General features: G+C 44.0%; 1 protein-coding gene across 1 annotated transcript; it reads left to right on the top strand.

The window, feature by feature from the left end:
• The first annotated feature begins 799 nt into the window (after window positions 1–799).
• LOC142750243 (uncharacterized) lies at window positions 800–11,164 on the top strand. Its single transcript, XM_075859189.1, has 2 exons — window positions 800–884; window positions 7,737–11,164. Exon 2 carries the CDS (start codon window positions 7,739–7,741, stop codon window positions 9,878–9,880), a length of 2,142 nt encoding a protein of 713 aa, XP_075715304.1. The 5' UTR covers window positions 800–884; window positions 7,737–7,738; the 3' UTR covers window positions 9,881–11,164.
• Window positions 11,165–25,769: the final 14,605 nt, after the last annotated feature.

Here is a 25,769-nt window from a genome sequence, read left to right as displayed (position 1 = left end):
CAAATGATGGGGGGCAGACTGGACTAGTCACGAGGATGGAATGATGGCTGATGTTACGGAACATTACAGATAATGGGGGGCTGGGGAGCATGGACATTTGCTGGAACGTGATTGTTATATTGCATTGACATTGCAGAGGTGATGGGGGACTGGTCCAAGGATGATCAGCGAGCCTTTGCTCTTTTTTCAGTGTGATATTATATATGTCCCTGTATAGTGTCTCATATGATGATGTGTAATGTGTGCTCTTACATAGGACTGCGGGTAAGCCTTACTGCATTAGCATCACTGAGGAAAAACAGTCCCGATGCCCTAGCAATGCATGGTGATAGGAACCCGAAGAGTTAAAATACAAAGTCTACATGTGTATGTACAAATCTAAATGCGGCTGTAGCATCTCATGCTACCCATAGGCGAACAGATGTAATTAAACTAAACGGGGACATGTACATCTCCCATATGTGTCTGGATGCCCTCCAGCCAATCAGCACGTTCCTGCAGCCTGGAGTAAATCTGGAAGGTTCATTCATGATTTTTCTTTTTTTTTTCTCCTTTCTCTCTTCATTGACTCATTCATGTTTTCTCCTCTCATTCAGCCCTCCTCCCGTCTCTTATCCATTCACTTGCCAGCCTGCCAGCTCCAAGCATGCCCAGAGCCCGTCCCCCATCACCCCCAGCTAGGGTACGATTCTTATGAATGAACATTGACGTCAGAGAGGGCAGGTCCACGAGAGCTTGGGTGGGACACGTGACAAGGGGCTGGGTGGGTATTTAAAGCGGCCGCTGCTGTCCCTGGTGCTGAAACTGCACAGAGACAACACACTGAAGACTACAAAGAGACAGAGAGGGAGGGAGAGAGACCACACTGAGACTGCCGCGAACAAGTGAGACATATATGAATGCATGGGGGGGGGGTCATTATAGCATGCCATGAATTAATCCTTATCAACTGTATAGAACGATCAACATGTGATCTAAATATATATATATATATATATATATGTGTGCGTATAATATATATATGTATATATATATATATATATATATATATACACACACACGTATATTTATATATATATGTATATATACATATATTTATATATATATATGTATATATACCTTACGTTCCACTGTTGCATGCCATAATATCTTCTTTGCTAGGAGTCAATGCCTTAAAAACTAGTGATATCTATTGCTTATGATCAACCAATAGGTCTAGTGCTATACAGTCCCCTTGGTAGATATAGACTATATGCAGATTGTATATGTACATGCCTATAGGTGTGCCCCCCTCTCTTCATTAGTCCAAGGGGGTGACTATCCTCAGGATCTGAACCTTTCATCAGGTGTCCCCTAAAAACTCTCCTTACGGCCACGTGGGCATTTTCCCCATTGTTATTATTTTTCATACAATTAACCATACCAGGTATCTGATAGAGAATATCCTGCAGCTAGACTCAATGGGTACGTCTTAACTTAATGGGCAGGGGAGAAGTAGGGGATGAGGCATAAAACTGGAGATTTCCACAAAAAATGCAAAAATAATAATAATCATACAAAGATTATTTAAAAAGACATGTTGTATAGATTTGACTTGTCGGGTGCCAATCAATTCTGGTTTGCAGCTTGCCATAAGTGAGCAAAAAAAATAAATCACATTTTATATGATATTATAGAAAATATTGTGCATTTAAATTAGGAATATTTTTGGAATTTTTTGTATATAAATATATGTATAGATATATTCTAGTGCTGGAAACTGTGACGATGATTCCATTTCTGGCCGGCGCCAGCAGTAAATCAAATTGCTCTTTGTTTTTGATAGAAGTGACGTGAAATCCTTAATCAGAGCAGAGAGGTTTAAATGCAACTAATGAATGAGGAAGGGCAATGACGCATGATCTGACACATCTCATTATGATTAGAACATTACCCCTCGACTCCCCTGCTCCTGATATATTCACATACTGATGGATATAGATGTTACAAGCTGCATGAACTGTGGTAGTATCGTGTGGGCACATGATGGGCAACTACGGAAAAGTATCAGCTGGTCATGACTTGTCTATATAAGAAAGAATTATACTTCTAAAATTGATATATCCTGTATAATAACACATTCTCTCCGTATAGGGCATAAGAAAAAAAAAAGAATCAGGTCTAGACTTGATAGTGGATACCAATAAGCCGAGAGAACATATCCTTTAAACAAGAGGAGATTAGATGGGTAACATAGGAGAATTTACCAAAATTTTACATAAATGACGCAAACTAATATAAAGCCAAAAGAGAGGTAAAGAGAAAGAGCAAAAAGAAAGAAAGAAAGCAACAGGTAGAAAATGGCTTTCCAGAATAAGGCAGTAAGTAGAAACCAATAAAAAGAGACGTATCGGCTAGAGAATTGACGTAGGATAGGTGAAGATGGAACGTGAAGATCAACACTGAGGGTCGGAAACAAAATATGTGAAGTAAGAAGAAGCAAGGGATGGAGAGCTCTGGGATAGATAGAGCTGATGATGAATAATACATGACTGAAATGAGAGAAATGGAAAACATAGAAGAGGGGTTGAAGAGTACAGGAAGTAATATAGATTTGAGAAGTAAACATGGACCAAGAGGAGAACATAGGTAGATGAGAAGGCTACGAAGACAAGGATGGACATAGACCTGCAGGGTGAGGACTACAGTACAGACATAGAGCAGAGGATAACACATGAATGTAGACCAAGAAAAGCATCACGAGTGACAGAGCAAGGTACTAGTTACGGAGTATAGATGGGGATGGGCATTGTCGAAGAGTATGAGACACAGGTAGAGTAGAAGATATGATGAAAAAACAAGAAATTAAGAATGCAGGAACTAAATATGACAGAAACAAATATAGATTACAAAAAACATACAGGAAGAACATTGAGACACAGGAGCAGGAGGGGCAAGATACATGAGAGACGTAGACCAGGAGATAGAGAAAGCAGTGGTGATAGGTAGAGGGGAAGGCAATGAAAAATAACATTGCCAAATGTCAATGAGTATAGAGCTATACCAATCTAGACATACGGATAGGAAGCTTAGGAGTTAAATGGCAAAAAGAAAACCTCAGAGGGTGGCGAACACAAATGGAGAATGTGGACAGACGTGTAGGAGATGATGGAGAACATAGGGACAAACCTCGACCTGGGGAAAGGATAGAAAGTAGAAGAGTAGAAGATGGGGTGCATATATTTTTGGGGGGAAGGAAACAAAGTAAAAGATATTCCATCCAGGAGATAGATAAGTTGTGTATATAGCATTACATGGAGAGTACAATGTTATTTCGGGAACACACATTGTAAGACTGTTGGTGGTTTAGGCAGTTGGCACAATATTGACATGTGTAGCTCGATAACTACGTCTGACTAAAAACTGCTACAGCCTGTGTATGCGGTCATCTTCCACCCACACTAACAGACCCTTATGTTTTCTGTAGTTAATTACATTTCTGTGTGCGGACAGGAAAAACAGTGATATGTGCATACGTAGCTGTAGAGTTGGATCTGTAGAATAAACAAAGAGATAGAAAACACGGAGCACAAAACAGTGAGAGCACTGAATGGCTGGTGATGAAGATATGGGTGGACATACAGCCAACGATAGAAAACATAAGGATTCAAAGCTAGAATGACATGGAGAGAACAGGGATTGATATAGATCAGGGGATGGATATTAAAGGGTGGACAATAAAATGAGATGGTGAACAAAAAGTAGACAGGTGGAGGAGATGGAGATCCCATACATTGGGGTGGATCAAGGACCAAGGAAATTAAGTATAAAGGAAGTTTCTATTATAAGATATAGAGCAGGGTATGGAGAAGAATGTATGGAAATGGAGGTAGTGGTGGGATCAAACCGAATGGCAAGAAAAAGGTACATTGCACAGAGACAAGTCGACATGGTGGTGGGATCAAATTAATCAATGTTAGATGCCATCAGAAGAAAGCAGGAGTTAAAAAACACAGAGATAGATATGGCACAGGTGAACAGGACAACATTGAAGACATAGTGTATAACAGCAGGGAAATAGAGAAATGGTGAAAAAGACCAAGGAAGTCTAAAAGAGATGTAGAACAGGTAGATATAACATGATGGAGAACACATACATTCAGAACACAAAGATAGGCAGGAGATGGAGAATACGTGAATAGGCAAGAGTTAGAAAACACATAGATAGGCAGAAAAAGAAGAACACATAGATGGGCAGGAGATGGAGAATACGTGAATAGGCAAGAGTTGGAAAACACAAAGATAGGCAGAAAAAGAAGAACAAATAGATGGGCAGGAGATGAAGAACACCAAGATTGACAGCAGAGGGAAAACACAAAGATGGCAGGCGATAGAAAACACATAGATAAGCAAGAGATAGAGAACACATAAATGGGCAGGAGCTGGAGAACATGTAGATGGGCAGTAGATGGAAAATAAGTAGATAAGCAAGAGATGAATAACACATAGATAGGCAGTAGATGGAAAACACGAATTTGGGCAGGAGATGGAGAACACGTATATGGGCAAGAAATCTAGAACACATAGATAAGCAGGAGATGGAGAACATGTAGATGGGCAAAAGATGAAGAACACGTAGATGAGAAAGAGATGGAAAACACATAGATAGCCAGGAGATGGAGAACAGAACGATCGGCAGAAGATGAACAACATGTAGATAGGCAAGAGATGGAGAACACATAGATGGGCAGAAGATGAACAACACACAGAAGGACATAAGATGGAAAACACATAGATGGGCAAAAGATGAACACATAGATGGGGAAGAGATGGAGAACCAATAGATAGGCAGGAGATGGAGAATGCGTAGATAAGCAGAAGATGAAGAACACATAAATGGGGAAGAGATGGAGAACCCATAGATAGGCAGGAGATGGAGAACGCGTAGATAGGCAAGAGATCGAGAACATGTACACAGGCATGAGATGGAGAACACATAGATAGGCAAGAGATGGAGAACACGTACTCAGGCAACAGATGGAGAACACGTACACGAGCAAGAGATGGAGAACACATACACAGGCAAGAGATGGAAAACACGTACACGAGCAAGAGATGGAGAACACATAGATAGGCAAGAGATGGAGAACAAGCAGATGGGTAGTAGGTAGAGAACACTCAAATAGGCAAGAGATGGAGAACACATACGCAGGCATGAGATGGAGAACACGTATACAGGCATGAGATGGAGAACACGTAGATAGGCAAGAGATGGAGAACACATACACAGGCATGAGATGGAGAACACGTATACAGGCATGAGATGGAGAACACGTAGATAGGCAAGAGATTGAGAACACATACACAGGCATGAGATGAAGAACACGTACACAGGCAAGAGATGGAGAACACGTAGATAGGCAAGAGATGGAGAACACATACGCAGGCATGAGATGGAGAACACGTATACAGGCATGAGATGGAGAACACGTAGATAGGCAAGAGATGGAGAACACATACACAGGCATGAGATGGAGAACACGTATACAGGCATGAGATGGAGAACACGTAGATAGGCAAGAGATGGAGAACACATACACAGGCATGAGATGAAGAACACGTACACAGGCAAGAGATGGAGAACACGTAGATAGGCAAGAGATGGAGAACACATACACAGGCATGAGATGGAGAACACGTACACAGGCATGAGATGGAGAACACGTAGATAGGCAAATGATGGAGAACACGTACACAGGCAAGAGATGGAGAATACGTACACAGGCAAGAGATGGAGAACACATAGATAGGCAAGAGATGGAGAACACATACACAGGCATGAGATGAAGAACACGTACACAGGCAAGAGATGGAGAACACGTAGATAGGCAGGAGATGGAAAACATACAGTAGATGGACAGGAGATGGAGAACATCTAGGAGTATGAGATGGAGAACAAAAATAAAGATATAGTGACAGCAATTAAGAAGGGGTAGAAAATTCAAATAAGATGAGCAAAAGAAGCATAGCTAATAACCTGATGATAGATTATTCCTTAGATATTTTACTTTCTGTCTAATTTCACTAAGACCAGACAAGTTATAAAGAGAAAAGCCGAATGACATAAGAAGAGACATGAGAAGAAAACTATACAGTAAGAGACTACTGATAAACATAAACATGAAAAAGAGGGGAGCTGAGGCACAGTCTATAAAAATCTTATTTTACGTATTAATCTTAATCTAGGTCCTAAGTAATATCTGCATAGCTATCCCTAGGAAATGGTTACCCATTAGATGATAATGGGTTGGTGTGCATTCCTTCCCCCTCCAGATATTGAATGCAGCAGGGCATCCCCATTGAGAGTAGTAGGAGAGGGGGAATCCTTCCTTCCAAAAGGTGGTGCTGGTTTGGGGGGGGGGGGGCAACCTCCCACTCATAATGATTCCTCTGCAGTGTCTGGTGCAGCATCCCTATGTACATAGAGGATGGGGGAAGGAAAGGGAGGAGGACTGAGGGCATCTTCATCCCATCCTAGGTTCCTATAGAAACAGCATATAGTGCAGATAAATTGTCCTCAAGGCCAATCGAATAGTTCTAGTTGTGCATTACACACACACCCACACACACAAACACACACACACATATATATATATTAGGTGTGTCAGGAATACGTGCAAGTTCGCACCATAGGGGTTGCCTCAGATCAACCGTTAAGAGGATTGGAATGAAGGGAGGGAGAGATTCTTCCAGGGATTCCCAGATTGTCAGACAGCGCTCAGTACGTGACACTGATCCAGAAGACAAAGCGTATGGACATTCTCCGACAAGTTAGCAGCCAGTCTCACGAGAGCAATAGAGATTTTCCAAAAGGGTTTCCCCTAAAATAATAGGGACCAGAATGTCTATAAGGGTAAGAGAATTAGAAAGAAAATAATAGTCATGGATGATGCCAGTTACTCTACAAGACACAAATAAAAATTTAGATGTGAAGTATTCGGCTAAAATATATTCATCTTAATATATACCTCTCAATCATATGTGGCATATATTATGGAGGGACAGCAACAGAAAGGAGCCAGTTAATAGGAGATAAATGCAATAAACAAGGTCTAGGATGAGATGAGAAGGTGAAAAGCAAAATATGGGATGTCAACGAAGCAGGTATAATAGTGTTGCGATGTGAAGATGATGTAAAACCTAATTCTATACAGAGATGAATGTGTTAACTTACAGAGACCTGCAGTATTTCTTGAAGGGAGGGAGCGTGAGGAACCTGCAGAATTTTGTAGAGGGAGGAGGAGACACCTGCATGATTCTAGAAAGGGGGGTTTGGGAAAGACCTAAAGGATTTCCACAATGGAACTCCCTGACTCTTTCCTTTGCCCACCCCCGCACTCGTTCTTATGCAGACACATTCTGTCTTCCTCCATCTTCTTCTGTCTGCTCCTCTCCAACGCTCCCTGCCCCCTCCCTCCGAACCAGCACTGATGCTTCTTCCTGGAAGAGGTTGATATCAACAGTAAAGCAAAAATGGTGTAATTCTGTAATGACTTCACAAACCAATAAACATTTTATCTCTTTTTCTCTCCCCTTTTCCATCTTCCATTCTCATCATTTTTTGCTTGCTCCCTACTCATTTATTTTTCTGATTTATGAATCAATTATACTCATATTTATTATATTTATGTATTGACCACTTTGCCCTCCCTCCACCTGTACACATTGTTTACGTTGTCTTTCCTATGTTCGTACAGAAATGTTCCCCACACCCCCTTTCCTACTCATCCTGACCCTTACCCTGATACATTCCCCCTTTTTTCATGCCATGCCTGTGACTGAGGAACAGAGACACCAGACCACCCATCGAACAACACACAGTGATGCTGCACACCCCCCTCAACTCGAAGACCATCAAGAGACCCTACCACTAATTCAAAGCCAGCATGAAAAAAGTGAAGCAATCCAAGAACGAGCAACCCCTGAAGTCCAGTCTCTATCCATATCTGATGATGATGATGAGCTGTTTAGGGACATAAGCCCCAAAGCCCTAGCTGCTGTGCTCTTAAAGGCACTGAACCCAGACGATGGAGAGCAAACTCCTCCTACTGTAGCAGAAAAAATGTCCCCTATTGACCAAGAGCTCATTAAAGAAGAGACAGGTAATGCAAACGGGGATGGCTTGACAGAAAGAGTGAAGAGTAGAACACGAAGCTCTGACAAAGAGCAAACAATAACGGAAGATGAGAAAATAGATGAAGTTGGAGATATGGAGAGTGTAAAGACATTGCTACAGGAACTTGAGGCTTTTGAACTTCCTCCTAAAAAAGAGCAGGATCCACTTCAAGAAGGCAGCCCAGAAAGCGAGGACCTGCAAGAGCTAAGAGAACTGTTAGGGTTGGGAGAACAAACAGAGGAGGAAAAAAGAGGCCCAATGAATCCTGTACCACACACTCCTCGAATGTTGGAGGAAGAAGAAGATGAAGAAGAAGAAGAAGAAGAGGAAGAAGGCGAAAAACTTGCCAATGTTGCCCAAGATCTCCTTCTTCAATATTTAATAAATGGAGGAGAAAATAATAGAGATGAAGAAGAAGAGGAGGATGAAAAGGAGAATGATCAAGATTATCCAGTAGATGATTTTGTTGGTGGTCAGCGGCCACTGTTTGAGGATGAGGAAGAGGGAAACACTCTGAGTAAGAGGTCAAATGACGATGACATAGAAGAAGTGGATCCACAAACTATCGATAAACTAATTGAGCTTTCCAGTCGCTTACATCTGCCGGCTGATGATGTGGTAGACATAATTAATGATGTGGAAAAGAGGAAAAGGAGAAGGATGAAGAAGAAGAAAGCAAGAGATGACTTTCTAGGGCGAAGGGAAAGAATCAGGAATCCCCCACAATCATGGCCAGATTCTGCCTACTATCCCAGAAGAAAGCTTGACCAACAGTCTAGTTGGAATAAAATAGACACAAACTGGAAAAAGCCCTCTTCACCAGCCTGGAATAGGAACAAATTATCAGAATCTACTTGGAAGAAGATGTCAAACCCAATATGGACAAAATCTTCAAAGTCCAACTGGAATAAAGCGTCAGAACCAAACTGGAATAAGGTGTCAGAGCCAAGCTGGAATAAGGTGTCAGAGCCAAGCTGGAATAAGGTGTCCCAGCCAAGCTGGAATAAGGTGTCCCAGCCGAACTGGAATAAGGTGTCTGAACCAAGCTGGAATAAGGAGTCCCAGCCGAACTGGAATAAGGTGTCTGAACCAAGCTGGAATAAGGTGTCCCAGCCAAGCTGGAATAAGGTGTCCCAGCCAAGCTGGAATAAGGTGTCTGAACCAAGCTGGAATAAGGTGTCCGAACCAAGCTGGAATAAGGTGTCCGAACCAAGCTGGAATAAGGTGTCTGAACCAAGCTGGAATAAGGTGTCCGAACCAAGCTGGAATAAGGTCTCCGAACCAAGCTGGAATAAGGTTTCCAAACCAAGCTGGAATAAGGTCCCTGAGTCAAGTTGGAATGAGGTGTCTAAGCCAAGCTGGAATAAGGTGTCCGAACCAAGCTGGAATAAAGCGTCAGAGACTAATTGGAATAAGGTTTCCGACCCAAGCTGGAGCAATCTTCCAGACACAACGTGGAATAAGATGCAGGAACCAAGCTGGAATAAGGCATCACAATCAAGCTGGAGTAAAGCTATGGATCCATACACACGTAGATATCGCGCACGTCCAGTCCCTTATACTAACTATGTCCGGCCTAGAGCCTTCCAGACCCCTCCAAGATATTATTATAAATCTCCTGTCCCACAGCGGGATGATTACTTCGATGATGACCAAGATAAGCAAGAGGAAATGGAGAACTATATTGAAAGGATCCTTCTGACCCATCCTGAGGTGTTCCAGTGATATAATCCCAGACCTAATCCAGTTAATTCTAATTTAACAACTTGACCCAGTAAGAATATCCAGTCCAGCTCCATTATATACAACTCAACTGAGAAAATAAATGGATAAACGACTCTTTCACCTTCATGGATCTCAGTTGGACCCATTTAGACCAACTTAAGTAAACTCAACATACAACGATTATTTACACATATAGCAAGCTCTCCATTTGAGTGCCTAATAGTGTCAGTGTAATAACTGAATCCACAATAGCTGTCCAGTATTATGTTAGAGTACTATATTACTTAAAGGTAACCCTACAACCCAGTCTACTGGTCCACTTCTCAACAACGATTCTGTTACAAGTATGCCTAATATATGGAGATCTGGTGGTATTTGATGATCTGGACTAGAGCTTGTATTTTGGATAGTTCCACCACCCAAAGTTGAAATGTGGATTTTCCCAGCCTTACAATCCCAGGTTCAATAGTCTGTATTTTATCCCAAAAAAATTAACTATTGCACTATAAAAGTTTCCTATGCTTGATATTCACTGAAATATCCAAGAACGTAAAACACTGTCTTTAACCCTTAGGATGATCTAGAAGAGGCACATAGGTAAAAAGAAGAAGGTCTGTGATCTATGCACAGTGGAGACAGCTATGTCCTTGAGGGTGTCCCAAGCACAAGGCACATTCTGCCTCACGGACAACACATGTTCCTAAAGAAGAGATAGGCCAGTCTGGAGGACTGTTTTACATATGGTGCTGTCCCAGGTGCTGAATTAAAGTATCACCGTCTTACTATACCCAACACATTCTATTGCTTTAAAGAGGGTGGAATGGGACTATAAAGAATAAAAATATATAAAAACCTAGTAGTTGAGCACACAAAATAGTTGTCTCCACTGTCTGTAGGTAACCAATGCACTGAAAAAGTTATCAACCTAAGGGTTAAATATTATACCATAGAAATTGGGAGGTAAAATACGTCTCTCAGTATTGAGCACAATATTTGTAGTCAAATTGATCCCACAAAACAGGGAAAAAAGAAAAAAAAAATCTCATACTTATGGGGTACATTGTCCCTCCCCCTCAGCTCCCGCCTGAGTTCCCTGTCTTCTCCTGGACTGACTCTGGTTGCATGCCCCCACCCCCACCCCTCCTCTCCATCCAGTGTCTTGGCTGCTGTAGCCTGTTCTGTGATGCTGTTGGTGTTCCTTGCTAATAAACGAGCTTTCTATCTGCTCCACTTTGTACATATCATATGAATAATTTTGCTAAGGAAATAAAGCTAACTATTTTATTATGAGTTATGGTTGTTATTTGGCCCGTGCAAAGGTTGTGGGCCTGGGGATACAGAAAAAAGTTTGGGGTGTTCTCTACATGCACCATTACGGTAAGACAGAAGTAGTTGATCCAACTGCAAAGACCTTCGAGTAGAGATGAGCGAATAATTTGCCTCGTTCAGCATTCGAACCCCAAATAATTTCTGATCCATGTGACTTATCTGTAGTCTACCCAATGTACAGATTCATATTTTTAGACTCCATTGACTTCTATGGGTCTTCTTTAGAGAGAATACTGAGCTGTTTTTCCCACATACTAATCAATAGAGTTGTCTTACGGATCCATATTTTTAGATCATTGCCCTTTACGGGTCTTCTATAGACAGAAGCATGATCCGTTTTCTCCACATAAGAGTCAATGGAGCTGTATTGGGAGACTATGGATCCATATTTCTTTATTAATGGAGACTTGAATCAGAGACTCAAATCTTTAATTTCAATGTTTTCATCCATCTCTACCTATGAGCAACACCTGCAGGGTGTCGCAGTGGTACGGATAACCAAGAGAATGATGAGTCTACCATAACTAGTAAGATATGGAGCAGTAACATAACCAGAAGCGGTCTATAAGTCAACCACTCTTCTTAAAGGGTCACACAGTAAAAGGGGGCTATGATCTTGTATCCAACATAGTGATACAGTCAGAAGGAAGATATTAGGGTTCTCTTTTTTCTACAAAAGGACTGTGGGACATGGACAGAATGGAGATTTTAATTTGCCCTCAATAGAAGATGAAGTTAAGTCAGATACAGAGGGGGGCTATAGTGGTGTATAGTGTAGGTATATCCAGCACTTAAAATAAAAGTTATAAGGTTTATTAGGTCATGTTTAAAACAAGGAGGTTAAAACAAAAAATCCCGGGACCATGCTTACGCGTTTCAGACCAGTGGGGTCCTTAATCATAGCTTAAACTATGATTAAGGACCCCACGTGGTCCCGGGATTTTTTGTTTTAACCTCCTTGTTTTAAACATGACCTAATAAACCTTATAACTTTTATTTTGAGTGCTGGATATACCTACACTATACACCACTATTGCCTTGATTACCTGCTGTCGACACAGGACCAGTTTGGGAATATCTACGAGCACCTGCAGTACTTGGATTCATTTATACCAACTTGCATCATTCAAACGCAATGGAAACGCAGTTGAAACGCAATGGAAACGCAGTGGATATGTGGTGAGCAAACTTTTTGTAACATTTCCCCTATTTTTGTACAGAGGGGAGCTACCAACTTTAGTTTGGCCTGGTTGGTCACATAGCCAGGCAAAGTATATAGACTGGAGGCTGAGGCATTATAATGGTGGTCATGTTCTATGTTCTACATAGTTCTAGAGTAGCAACTTTGAATTATGGACTATGTACTGTACATATCTTCTTCCATGAGCCCTAAGGACAACACTTCCTCCCTACTCCTCTATGTCTCCAACTGCTCCTACTAAAGACTGTTCAAATAGGGCAATGACCTCCGTGTTTTATAATAGGGAGTCAACCCAGAGGAGCTTGCATTGGGGTTTCCTTGCTACAGATTAACAACTCTATAGTAAGGAGGTGATAACACCTAAATACCTGTAGATTCCTTCTTATAAGAATACATTTTCCAATATATGCGACCAGTCATAGCACCACCATGGTTTTCTTTACTGGACTCTGGTTTCCTTCAGGGTGTAGAAAGAATGGCGTATCATGCCATTAAAAAATCTGAGGAGAACATTATCCTGCAGAAGGATGTGTGAGACATGGACTAATAACTTCTGAGATACAGATTATACTGCAGCAACACAGGTCTTGTTGATTTCAGGGTGGTAGGCTCAACCCTTTTAATGTAATCCTATCGTCAATGGCATTGAAATCCAGGGTGTGGTAAAATCATCGGCTTGGTTCTTCCTCAGAAAATCCTTGAGACAAGACATAATGTCATCTTGAAGACCACATAATGGTCAGGAAACACAGCTAATATGTCAAATATGTAGAGGTATTCAAAAAATAGTGGTATAGTATTAGGAGACCAAGAGTGTACCTTGAAACCACCATCACCACCACAAGCCTATATAATGGACATCATGTATGATAGATCCATGGCTTGTTGTGTTTTTCACAAAACACGACACCCTCCGATTGGCAGGTCACAAAAGAAGCTTGAACTCATTAATTCAGGCAAAGTTGTTCTAGTCTTCAACATCCTAATCTTGATAGGTAGAGTTGTAACTTGAAAGTCTTGGGCCCCAATGCAAAATGTGTCACAGCCCCCCATCTTTTATATTGCAAGTCCCATTTATAATACTATCCATCTTAAATGGAGGAGGGGCCCCTCAGGCACCAGGGCCACCCCCTATAGCCACATCCCAGGGGGGATGTTTGAACTGCCCGTTTCAGATGTTCTCCTGCACATTGCTCTCAGACTGCTATGTTAATTGTGTATTAGGCTAGTTCATCATACTGTACATGAGTCTCACTAGGTGTTACAATAACTTTTTGTCCAGAAGCATTTCTTGATACCTGCTTTTTCTTTTTACCCATCATGCACTCTATACCCAAACATGACTGATAGTTATAGTATTTGTAAAATGCGCCATCCAAGACATCTGTCCGAACAACCATGGAACATTCAAAGTCACTTTTGGTCGTGCACTCCTCCCATTTTGCCCAAGGCTGCTTTAAATTAGAGTAAAGCTGGTACCTACCTACCCAGAGTATCTTCTGCAGACTTAGACCCTTGGCAGGTGGGCTCACACAATTTGATCAAAATGTGCGCTAAGAACCTCACTATTGTAAGTAAATGTAGCAGTAATACTAATTTATTTATATATAGTGTATTAGGTAGTCTTTTCTCCATATTTTGGGTTCTTGAGGGAGAAGCAATGTTGCGTGTATATACACATAGATAATTCTATACACAGAAATCCTCCTAAATCTTCCACTCTTCTGTCCATCCTACCGTGACACCACACTCAACTTGTCTAGTTCATGTTTCCAGCATGGGCGGCATATTGCCTGTTCAGCTCCACGGTTGCTCTGAGGAGGACCACCCTGTTTTTCCATCAACCCGCTCACACTCTGCATGGGTCTCCTAACCAATCATAAAGCCTCTATGATAGGCTGAACTGGGATGTTATCAATAACCCCTTCACTACCCTAGACCCCCAGGGATATTATCAATAGCCTCTTCACTGCCCTAGACCACAAAGGCTGTTACCTTTAACCTCTTTACTACCGTCAACCACCTGGGATGTTAGCTTTTACCTCTATGCTACCCTAGACCACCAAGGAAGTTATTATTAAACCCTTCACTACCGTAGACCACCAGGGATTCTACCTTTGACCTCTTCACTACCCTAGACCACCAGGGATGCCATAAATAACCACTTCACTACCCTAGACCACCAGGGATACTATAAATAACCCCTTTCACTACCCTAGACCACCAGGGGTGTTATCAATAATCTCTTCACTACCCTAGAACACTAGGGGTGATATCAATAACAAATATAACTACCCTAAACCACCAGAAATGTTACCATTAACCCATTCACTTCCCAAGGCCACTAGGGATGAATGATTAACACCTTTTCTACCCTAGACTACCATGTTACTTGACGATAATGTTTTTAATTGCTCGACGGGACTTCAGCTGTTATCATCAAGGTAAATGCTGTGAAAGAAAACTTTCAGAAATGGGTCCAAACCAGGCCTTCCCTTTATAAAAAATATTTAATTTCATTCATTGCCGATTTCAATATTATTTTTAGGATTTTAGGAATCCCATAGGTGGATACAAACATTAAATATAAAATACTCACTTACATTCAAATACATCCTCTGATTGAAAATAAAATTGAAAACATCAAATCGGCGTCCAGCCATCACCACTGCCCATGCGTCATGCTGCGCCCACATGACCTAGAGTGTCACGTCATAGCGTATTAGTTTCCTGTATCCTAGATACTCCGCCCATGTGACCAACGTGCCGTTGCATTGCGTATTTACTTCATGATGTAGACACACTATGATGTGGCATGTTGGTCACGTGGGCGGAGTTACTAGGATACAGGAAGCTAATACACGATGTGTATTAGCTTCGCGCATGGGAAGTGGTGATGGCTGGATGCCGATTTGATGTATTTCATTTTATTTCCAATCGGAGTATGTATTTTGATTGGGAGTCAAGATTTCCATCTGTAAAGTGTTTGTGATTTATCTTATACTTAATGTTTTGGATCCACCTATGGGATTACTTGGATTTATTTGATTAATGTTTATATAAATGTAGATATGTAATTGGTGTGATGATGTCATATCCCCTTTATGTATATTGCCCTTTGCACTTTGTTCATTTGCTTGAGAAAGACCCGCTCCTGGGTCAAAACGTTGCTTTTGTAAAGCCCTTTTATGATTTTTTGACTTGTGACTATAAAGGTGTTGGAGTGGCTACAGCTTGACATGGCCTGCACTATACGGATATACCTTTGAAAATTGTTCTCCATAACTTTTGGACTGTTATGTGCTGCTGATCTCTCTTTTTGCATATACCAGCACAGATACTGGGAACACGTCACTTATACAGTATCTCATTAGAACAGCAGAGTATGAGTAATTTATACCAACTCTCTGGATACGGCCTTGTGGATATTTTACAAACTGCCTATCTAGACCAACAAACCTTAAGCAGAATGCCAAATGCTTTACAAAAATAAAGTAGAACACAAAGGACGAGGAAATAGAGTAAGAAAAGGAGAAGGTGAATAAAGGAGAAGGTGAATAAAGAGAAAGAGGAGAAGGAGAAAGAGGAGGAAAAGGAGAAGAAAGAAGTAAAAGAAAAGGAAAAGTTGGATAAAGTGGAGGAGAAGAAGGAGCAAGAGGAAATGGGGGAGGACAAAAAGAAGAAAAAATAAGGAGGAGAGGAATGAGAAAATGGAGAAAGGGGAGACGGAAAAGACAGAGAAAGAGGAGGAGGACAGAAAGGAGGTGAAGTGGAGGAAAAAATAAAGTAGGAGAATGAAAAGGAAAAGGAGAAGGGGGAAAAAGGAGATTAAGAAAGAGGAAATGGAAAAGAAAAAGAGAGAATGGAGCAAGAGAAGGAAAAGAGAGAGAAGAAGGAGTGAATAAGGAAAATGAGAAGGAGAAGGAAATAGAGTAGAAGAAGTAAGAGAAGGAGAAAAGGGGGACGGTGAAAAAGACGGAGAAAGAGAAGAAGGAGGAGAATAGGAATGAGAAAATGGAGGAAGATGAAAAGAAGAAGAAAAAAGTAACAATGAGAAAAAGGAGGCCGATACAAATGAATGGAAGAAGAATAAAAAAAAGTAGGGAAAGGAAAAGAAAAAGGACACAGGGTGAATAAGGAAAAGGAGGTGGAAAAAGGATGGGAAGAACAAGAAGTGGGAAATGGAAAAGAAGAAGAGAATGAAGCAGGAGACGGAAAAGCAATAGAAGAATGGGGTGCATGAGGAAAATGAGCAGGATGAAATGGAGAAGGAGCAGAAAAAGAATGAGGAAAGTGGAGGGTTATAAAAAAAAGGAGAAAGGGGAGACTAAGAGAAGGTAAGAAGGTGTAAGAAGGGGCAAAAAAGGAAGAGGAAGAAGAAGAAGAAGAAGAAGAAAAGGTGGAGGAGGAGGAGAAAAATAATAAGAAGGACATTTAGAAGGAGAATGAAGATAATTAGGAAAAGGAGAAAGAAGAAAGACAAAGAGGAGAAGTTATAAAAAGAGGAGGGAAGAAGGAGGAGGAAATGGAAAAGTAGAAAAGGAGAATGGAGTAGGAAAAGAAAAAGTATGTGTAAATGAGGAAATGGACAAGAAGGAGAAAGCAGAGAAGGAATAGGAGCTGAAGGACAAGGAGAAAGCAGAGAAGGAAGAGAGGAGCAAAAGGAGAAGGAAGAGAAGGAAAACGAGAATGAGAAAGAAGAGAAGGAAAAAGAGAAAGAAGAGAAGGAAAAGGAGAGAGAAAAAGGAGAAGGAAAAGGAGAAAGAAAAAGGAGAAGGAATAGAAGAAGGAAAAGGAGAAGGAAGAGAAGAATGGAAAGGAGAAGGCGAAAGAAGAGAAGGAAGTGAAAGAGGAGGAAAATAGAAGGAAGACGTAGGGGAAGACGACAAGGGAAATTAAAGAGAAGGGGAGAAATGTGAATCTAAAATGTAACGATTTAAAAAAATAATAATGATATAAGCTTTTGTGGTAGCGCTTTCTAGAACTCTGCTTCTCTATATGTACTGAATCACTTTCATACCTGGTGATTAAATCCATTTTCTCCCAGCTGAAAACTAATATATCGTTTTTTGTCACCTGAGGGGGTCTGTAAAAAGAACAAAATCACTAGAATTATTATCACGGACCATTAACATATTCATTCACATTGATTATACCCGTCATGAGCTAATACAGTTCTTACACATCTCATCTGCATTCCTCATAAACTACGTGCGGCAGTAACCTATTAATCTTTATTTTCATTTTTCTGGCTATTTAGTTGCTTATAGTTTATCAGTCTGTCTTTGCTGCAATCAGCTCTCCATGTACGGACTTCATACTGAGCTTGTGGTGGGCTTGTGCTTATACACAGCAGTCAATCAGAACAAACACATCTTCAGTGGAAAGAATGGAAAAGAGACAGAGTAGCCGCCTGAGCCTCTTATGGGACAGGAGGTGGATGCAGTTTATCACATATGCCAGTGACTCCACCTTAGCTGCAATTTCCATTGATCATAGCTGTGCAATAATAGAGACAAAGCCAAAGAAAAATTGGTAGTAGATATGTATCGACCAAAGGTTGTGACTTAGGCTGGTCTCAGATGGCCTTAATGCTACTACTTATTTGCATTTGGTATCAATACTCAGACCCCGATAGGATTCTATGGTGATCTAAGTTCCTTTCAATAAAACCGTTTGAGATCCAGGTATGGCGGGCTAAACACAAATGTTAAAATGTTGCCGCAATACAGTTGTGTGGAGCCAAGCTTACATAGATATCTGCTGTTTGCAAATAAAGTGAATATTCAATGAGGGCTTTATTCATTCTGCCTTATATCGAGCCAAGATGCACAATGAAGGGGCAAACACAGTTCTACAATGCAAAACTCACTGTAGCGGCACCGGCCTCGGGTCTCACTCACCTCAGCGGCCGCCAGCCCTCCTGTCCTCTGCACCAGTGTCTCTGCTCTGGAATGCCGGCACGCTCTACTCTCTCCTCCGGCCTGTGCCCGTAGGGTACGCGGGCGCACCCGTCCCGGGCCAGCGCACGCACCAGGAATATTGCTCCCAACCTATACCAGCACGCCCTGGATCTTTTAAGGAACTCTGCCCACTTTCTCAGTGCCTGAGCAATGTTAGTACTAACCCAGAGTTAGTTTGCAATGGTTTCGCGTCTAGTTCCCTGAAACCTGTATCTGTGACTATCCAGTGTACGTGTCAAGTGCCCATGATGACGCCAGTGTTTGTAACGCGCCCAGTGTCCGTGACGACTCTAGTATCTGTGATGACTCCTGTGTCCGTACCCAGTGTCTGTGATGACTCCAGTATCCGTGACAATTCCTGTGTCCGTGCCCAGTGTCCGTGACGTGCCCAGTGTCCACGATGACTCCAGTGTTTGTTACCAGTTCAGCTTCCGATAATCCAGCACAAGCCAGCCATCACGGATCCCTTGACCATTGACTGTTATATACTTGCCTGGCAAGCAGCTAATTTATTACGTGGAGTAGCCCAGTGGGTCCACATTCCCTGTGGTCGTGACACTCACCAACTGGCAAACGTCCACTTTTCAGGATCTGCCCTATATCTATAAGGCATGGTGTAATGCAGTGCTCTTCAAACTAAGAGCCCCCCCCCCTGTTGTTGGTGAGGCCTAGCTGGGGTGCAGAAGTGATTATGTGCGGCACAGGCCTTTCTATGTTCCCAGCAATCTTTGACTCATTATGTGCTTATTTTAAGGTTATATTGGGTTCTGGAAATACATTTTAAGATAAATAGAGGTAATTCTTAAAAATGTTGGTATGGGCTATGACCAATGTTCAGGTCCAGGCGTCATCATGTTCTGGCTGGTGAGTCCCCATAAAAAAAAGATTGAGAAGTCCTGGTCTTATGGCATACCCCTTTTTTCAACTTCTCATTTCAAACTACCCTCCTTCTACTTGCTTTCTCCTTCACCCTCATGCTATGAATAAAGAAACACACACTACACCCATAAGTGCTTGTTAAACATCTCTTTCCAATTCATCCCAAAGGTGTTTGGTGGACTGCAAGTCAGGGTGCTGTCCAGACCACTCGATTTCTTCCAAACCAAACTGATGTCATACTGGGAAAAAAGGGGTCTTGCAAAAACTATGTGATCATAAATATGTGAGCCCCTCCTAATTATTGACTTCAGGTGTTTCAGCAACTTCCGTTGCAAACAAATGTATAAAATCAAGCACACAGCCATGCAATCTCCATAGACAAACATTTCTAGTAGTATGGGTCGTACTGAAGAGCTCAGTGACTTTACACGTTACACTGTCATAGGTTGCCACATTTGCCACAAGTCAGTTTGTAAAATTTCTGATCTGCTAGATCTGCCCCAGTCACCTGTAAGTGCTATTATTACATGCTAGATCTGCCCCGGTCACCTGTAAGTGCTATTGCTATCTGATAGATCTGCGTCGGTCACCTGTAAGTATTATTATTATCTGCTAGATCTGCCCCGGTCACCTGTAAGTGTTACTATTATCTGCTAGATCTGCTCCAGTCATCTGTAAGTGTTATTATTATCTGCTAGATCTGACCCAGTCACCTGTAAGCTGTCACGTTGGGTTCGTGGATCCACTGGACGGCATGGCAGCTGGCCAACAGGGCACAGGTAACAGTCTATAGTTCGTATAGTGTACCTTTGGCAGCTCGGACAGTAGCAAGGCTGGCTTGGCTGGGACTAGGCAGCAGGCAGACGTCAGGCATGGTGTTGCAGGACAGGCGTGGTATGCAGCACAGCCCGACTACAGCTCAGCACGGCACTTGACCAGGATAGCACGGGATACAGGATACAGGTACGGGAAACACTGGGAACTGGAAAACATTTGGAGACCATTTGCATAGACAAACTTTGGGTATGACAACAATGCTCAGGCATGGGAGGAAGGGGCTGGTACCTTCTTATAGTTCAGGGTATTCATGGGCTAATTTTACATTAAAGTCCGGTGCGCGCGCTGCCCCTTTAACAGCGGGCACGAGCTTGCGTGCGCACACTACGGGACCCGGCCGAGGTGAGCGGAAGTGAGCGCTGGCATCTCCTGAGGAGGAGACTGGGGCCAGCGCTCGCAGACCCATGGCTGCAGCCGTCAGGAGGTGAGTGAGCCTGACAGCCCACGGCCATGGACATGACAGCATCCCCTCTCTTACGCCCCCTCCTCTTGAGAGAGAAACTTCTTCAAAAGGGTAGGAGCATGGAGGTTCTCCTCTGGCTCCCAGGACCTCTCTTCAGGACCAAACCCCCTCCAATCCACTAAATAAAAAGTATTTCCTCTTACCCTCTTGGTGTCCAAGATCTCCTTAACCTCGAAGTTATCTGAAGGGCCGCTGAAGGCTACCGCAGGGCTAGGAGTCTTGGTAAAGCAGTTCAGAACCACCCGTTTCAGGAGAGAGACATGGAAGGAGTTGGGGATCTTAAGGGTAGGAGGCAGCCGAAGCTTGTAGGCGACATGGTTTATCTGCTGTGGGATCTCGAAGGGTCCGCTGAACCTGGGAGCAAATTTGTATGATGGCACCCTCAGTCAAATATTCCTAGAGGCCAGCCAGACCTTCGTGCCAGGGAGAAATTGAGGAGGTTCTCTTCTCCTTGCGTCCGCCCTCCATTTCATGAGGTCAACCGCCAGCAGGATGGAGGATCGAGTCTGCTGCCAGATCTGAAGAAAATCCCTTAAAGCAGTGTCAGCTGCTGGTACCACGGATGTATCAGGTACCGGCAGAGGAATTAGTGGGTGTTGGCCATAGACAATAAAGAACGGTGTATTCGTTGTGGACTCGCTGGTGTGATTATTGTATGAGAATTCAGCCCACGGGAGCAACTGCACCCAGTCATCATGCTGCTTGGAGATGAAGTGGCGTAGGTAGTTCTCCAAGAGCTGATTGATCCTCTCAACCTGACCACTGGACTGAGGATGGTAGGCAGAGGAAAAGTACAACTTTACACCTAGGAGTCCGCAGAGGGCTCTCCAGAACTTTGAGGTGAACTGAACTTCCCGATCAGACACAATATGCTGCGGCAAGCCGTGCAGGCGGAAGATGTGCTGGATGAAAAGCTTAGCCAGTTGACCAGAAGGAAGACCGGTCAGAGGGACGAACTGGGCCATCTTCGAAAATTGATCCACCACCACCCAGATAGTACTGCCTCCAACAGAGAGAGGCAGGTCAGTGATAAAGTCCATAGCTATATGCTGCCATGGAGCATCGGGCACAGGCAATGGCGGGAGCAGGCCAGCAGGTCTGGAGTGAGCGACCTTGTTAGCTGCACACTGAGCAGGAAGAAACAAAGGCCATAATGTCCTTGGGCAGCGTGGGCCACCAGAAATGACGGGCAATCAGATCTCGGGTCTTACGTGTCCCCGCGTGACCTGCCAGTCTAGAGGAGTGTCCCCAGTGGAGGATTCTCCATCTGTCAGCCCGGCACACAAAAGTCCTCCCTGGAGGAATGTCCCCAACTTGCAGGGGGTTGACAGTCAATGCAAGACGGATCAATAATTTTCTGTGGAATTTCCATGGTGTCTTCTGTCTCGAAAGACCTGGACAAGGCATCGGCCCTCACATTTTTGCCAGCCGGGCGATAACGGAGCTCAAACTGTAACCTGGTAAAGAACAGCGACCACCTGGCCTGATGAGGATTCAGCCATTGGGCCGTCTGGAGATAGGTGAGATTCTTGTGGTCCATAAAAATTAGGATGGGATGAGCTGCGCCCTTTAGTAGATGTCTCCACTCCTCCAGAGCCAATTTGATGGCCAGTAACTCCCAATCCCCAATCAAGTAGTTGCGTTCTGCGGAAGAAAAGAGTTTAGCGAAATATCCACATACCATTGACTTGCCCTTGGAACCTCACTGGAACAGGAGTGCACCAGCACCGACAGACGAGGCGTCCACCTCCAACGAGAACTGTAGAGAAACATCTGGATGATGGAGGATAGAGGCTGACGTGAAGGAACTCTTCAGGCTATTGAATGGGGACTGCCTCAGGAGTCCACACCTTGGCATTCATGCCCTTCATGGTGAGGTTAGAGATAGGAGATGTCAGTGAGGAGAAGTTTGGGATGAACTGTCTGTAAAAATTGGCGAATCCCAGGAAGCGCTGTATGGCCCTCAAGCCTTGAGGGCGTGGCCATTCCAGAACGGACTTTACCTTTTCAGGATCCATCTTGAGACCTCGATTCGAGACGATGCAGCCCAGGAAGGGTAGAGCATCTCTCTCAAACACACACTTCTCCAGCTTGGCGTACAGACGATTCTCCCTTAACCACAGCAGAACTTGACAGACATGTCTCTGATGAGTCATAGGGTCTGGAGAAAAAATCAAGATGTCATCAAGATAGACTACTACACAAACATAGAGGGGGTCGCGGAAGATGTCATTAACGAACTCCTGGAAGACCCCGGGAGCATTACACAGGCCGAAGGGCATTACTAGATATTCATAGTGTCCAATACGGGTGTTAAATGCAGTCTTCCATTCGTCACCCCGACGAATCCAGACTAAGTTGTAAGCCCCACGCAGATCTAGTTTCGAAAAAATCTTGGCACCACGTATACGATTAAACAGTTCAGAGATCAATGGCAACGGATACCTATTTTTCACCGTGATCTGGTTGAGACCCGGTAGCCGATACAAGGACACAGAGAACCATCCTTTTTCTTGACGAAGAAGAACCCGCCTCCTGCCAGGGAGGAATACTTCCGTATGAAGCCCCGCTCCAAGTTCTCTTTAACATTGGCGGACATGGACAGAGTCTCTGGTAAGGAGAGAGGAAATACCCTACCACGGGGAAGGAATGCACCAGTAATCAGCTCGATAGGACAGTCATACGCCCAGTGTGGGGGCAGCGTCTCCGCCTCCTTCTTGCTGAAGACGTCCGAAAATGCAGCATAATGACCAGGCAATCCTGCCAATGACTGACGCAGAGGAGGCTGAGCCGAACTAATCTGTCCGAGGCAACAGTTGTGACACTCGGGACTCCACTGGGGAGCCTCTCCAGAGTTCCAGTCCAGGACTGGGGCATGTAGTCGGAGCCAAGGTAGGCCCAGCAGCACGGGGTTAATGGCCTTGGACAAGACAAAGAATGATAGCAGCTCGGAGTGGAGAGCTCCCACTTGGAGCCTCAGCGGCTTGGTCACAGCTATAACTGGGTCTAGCAGAGGTAGTCCAATTACCGATGCAACCATAAACGGCCTCTCCAGAGGGGTAGTGGGTAATTGAAGAAGATCCACCAGGTCTCTACAAATTAAATTAGCAGTGGATCCAGAGTCCAGATACGCAGAGACCTGATGCATCTCCTCGCCGGACACTATGGTCACGGGAATGAACTATTTAGATGAAAGTCTTTCTTTATCCAAGGTTGTCTCTCCTACCAACCCTAGGCTTTGGGGCTTTTGGGAATACAAACAAGATGGCTTCCGAGGCCGCAATATAGAAACAGTCCCGTAGTGCGCCTTTGTTGTCTCTCTAGGGTAGATAGCTTACACTGGTCCATCCTCACAGACTCCTTAGGAGGATCAGCATCTGAGGACAGCAGAGGTTGCTGCAAGGGTGGGGCCGGACTAGGAAGGCCTCCCTCCCGACGAGCTTATTGGAGCCGTTCTCGGATCCTCATATCAATCCCGGCGGACAGAAGCATGAGGTCATCCAGGGTAGACAGTAGATCTTGAGCGGCAAGTTCGTCCTTAATCTTAGGAGACAGTCCCTGCCAGAATGTAGCCACCAGGGCCTCATTGTTCCACAACAGTTCTCCCGCCAGGGTGCGGAAGTAGATGGCGTACTCGCCCATGGAGGCGTCTCCCTGGCGTAGGTTTAGCAAGGAAGCCGCTGCAGATGAGACTCGTCCAGGCTCCTCAAACACCATGCGAAAAGTCCGGAGGAAGTCCTGGAAGTCACGGATCTCTGGTCCTTTTCTCTCCCAGATAGGATTCGCCCATGCAAGGGCCTTGCTAGTGAAGAGAGAGATGATGAAAGCGACCCTTGTGCTATCAGACGAAAATGCAATTGCATACAGACTGAAGTGGATCTGGCACGGATTCAAAAATCCACGACAGGTACCTGCGTCTCCATCATAGCGGTCAGGAAGTGGCAAAGAAAAACGGGGATAAACACTGCCAGGAGGTGTAGTCTGAGGATCAACACTGCCAGGTGGTGTAGTAGGAGGAACGGCAGCTTGTGCGTCCTGCCAACGTGCGAGAATGTTCATGGCCTGGAGGAGTTGGTCCTGTCGAGACCGGCGGTCCAGCATATCTGGCCGCATCTCTTGTGATGACATCTTGGATCGACCAGTGGGGTCCATGGCCTGAGCGTACTGTCACGTTGGGTTCGTGGACCCACAGGGCTGTACCGCCTTGACAGCTGGCCAACAGGGCACAGGTAACAGTCTATAGTTCGTATAGTAAACCTGTGGCAGCTCGGACAGTAGCAAGGCAGGCTCGGCTGGGACTAGGCAGCAGGCAGACGTCAGGCGTAGTGTAGCAGGACAGGCGTGGTATACAGCAAAGCACGACTACAGCTCAGCATGGCACTTGTCCAGGATAGCACGGGATACAGGAACGGGAAACACTGGGAACTGGAAAACACTAGGAGACCATTTGCATAGACAAACTTTGGGTATGACAACAATGCTCAGGCATGGGAGGAAGGGGCTGGGCCCTTCTTATAGTCCAGGGTACTCATGGGCTAATTTTTCATTAAAGACCGGTGCGCGCGCTGCCCCTTTAAGAGCGGGACCCGGCCGAGGTGAGCGGAAGCGAGCACTGGTGTCTCCTGAGGAGACTGGGGCCAGCGCTCGCAGACCCATGGCTGCAGCAGTCAGGAGGTGAGTGACCCTGACGGTCCGCGGCTATGGACATGTCATAAGCGTTATTATCTGCTAGATCTGCCCCGCTCACCTGTAAGTGCTATTATTATCTGTTAGATCTGACCCGGTCACTGTAAGTGTTATTATTGTCAAGTGGAAGCCTACAGGAGTAGCAATAGCTCATTCACAAAGAGGTAAAAATTTCCTATCCTCTGTTATATCACTCACTACAGAGATTCACACTGCTTCTAGGAGTGACATCAGCACCAGAACTGTGCATCGGAGCATCAAGAAATGGGTTTCCATAGTCACTGCACACAAGCTTAAGATCACCATGCACAATGCCAAGTGTTGGCTGGAGTGGTGTAAGGCACATCGTCCCTGGACTCTGGAGCAGCCTGTTCTCTGGAGTGATAAATCCCATCTCGCTATCTGGCAGTCTGATGTAGGAATCTGGGTTTGGTGGCTGCCAGGAAAACACTACCTACCAGAATACATAGTGCCCACTGTAACATGTGGTGGAGGAGGGGTAATGGTATTAGGCTTTGTATCTGGGTTTGG

This window comes from Rhinoderma darwinii, chromosome 3, assembly GCF_050947455.1.
Source record: "Rhinoderma darwinii isolate aRhiDar2 chromosome 3, aRhiDar2.hap1, whole genome shotgun sequence".
Taxonomy (NCBI): Eukaryota; Metazoa; Chordata; class Amphibia; order Anura; family Rhinodermatidae; genus Rhinoderma; species Rhinoderma darwinii.
Note: the sequence above shows the minus strand (reverse complement) of the source record. Positions and strands in the feature narration are given on the sequence as shown.

What these genes read in the sequence shown, in the direction of transcription:
- LOC142750243 (XM_075859189.1), top strand. Translation starts at nt 7,739, where the DNA reads ATGTTCCCCACACCCCCTTTCCTACTCATCCTGACCCTTACCCTGATA.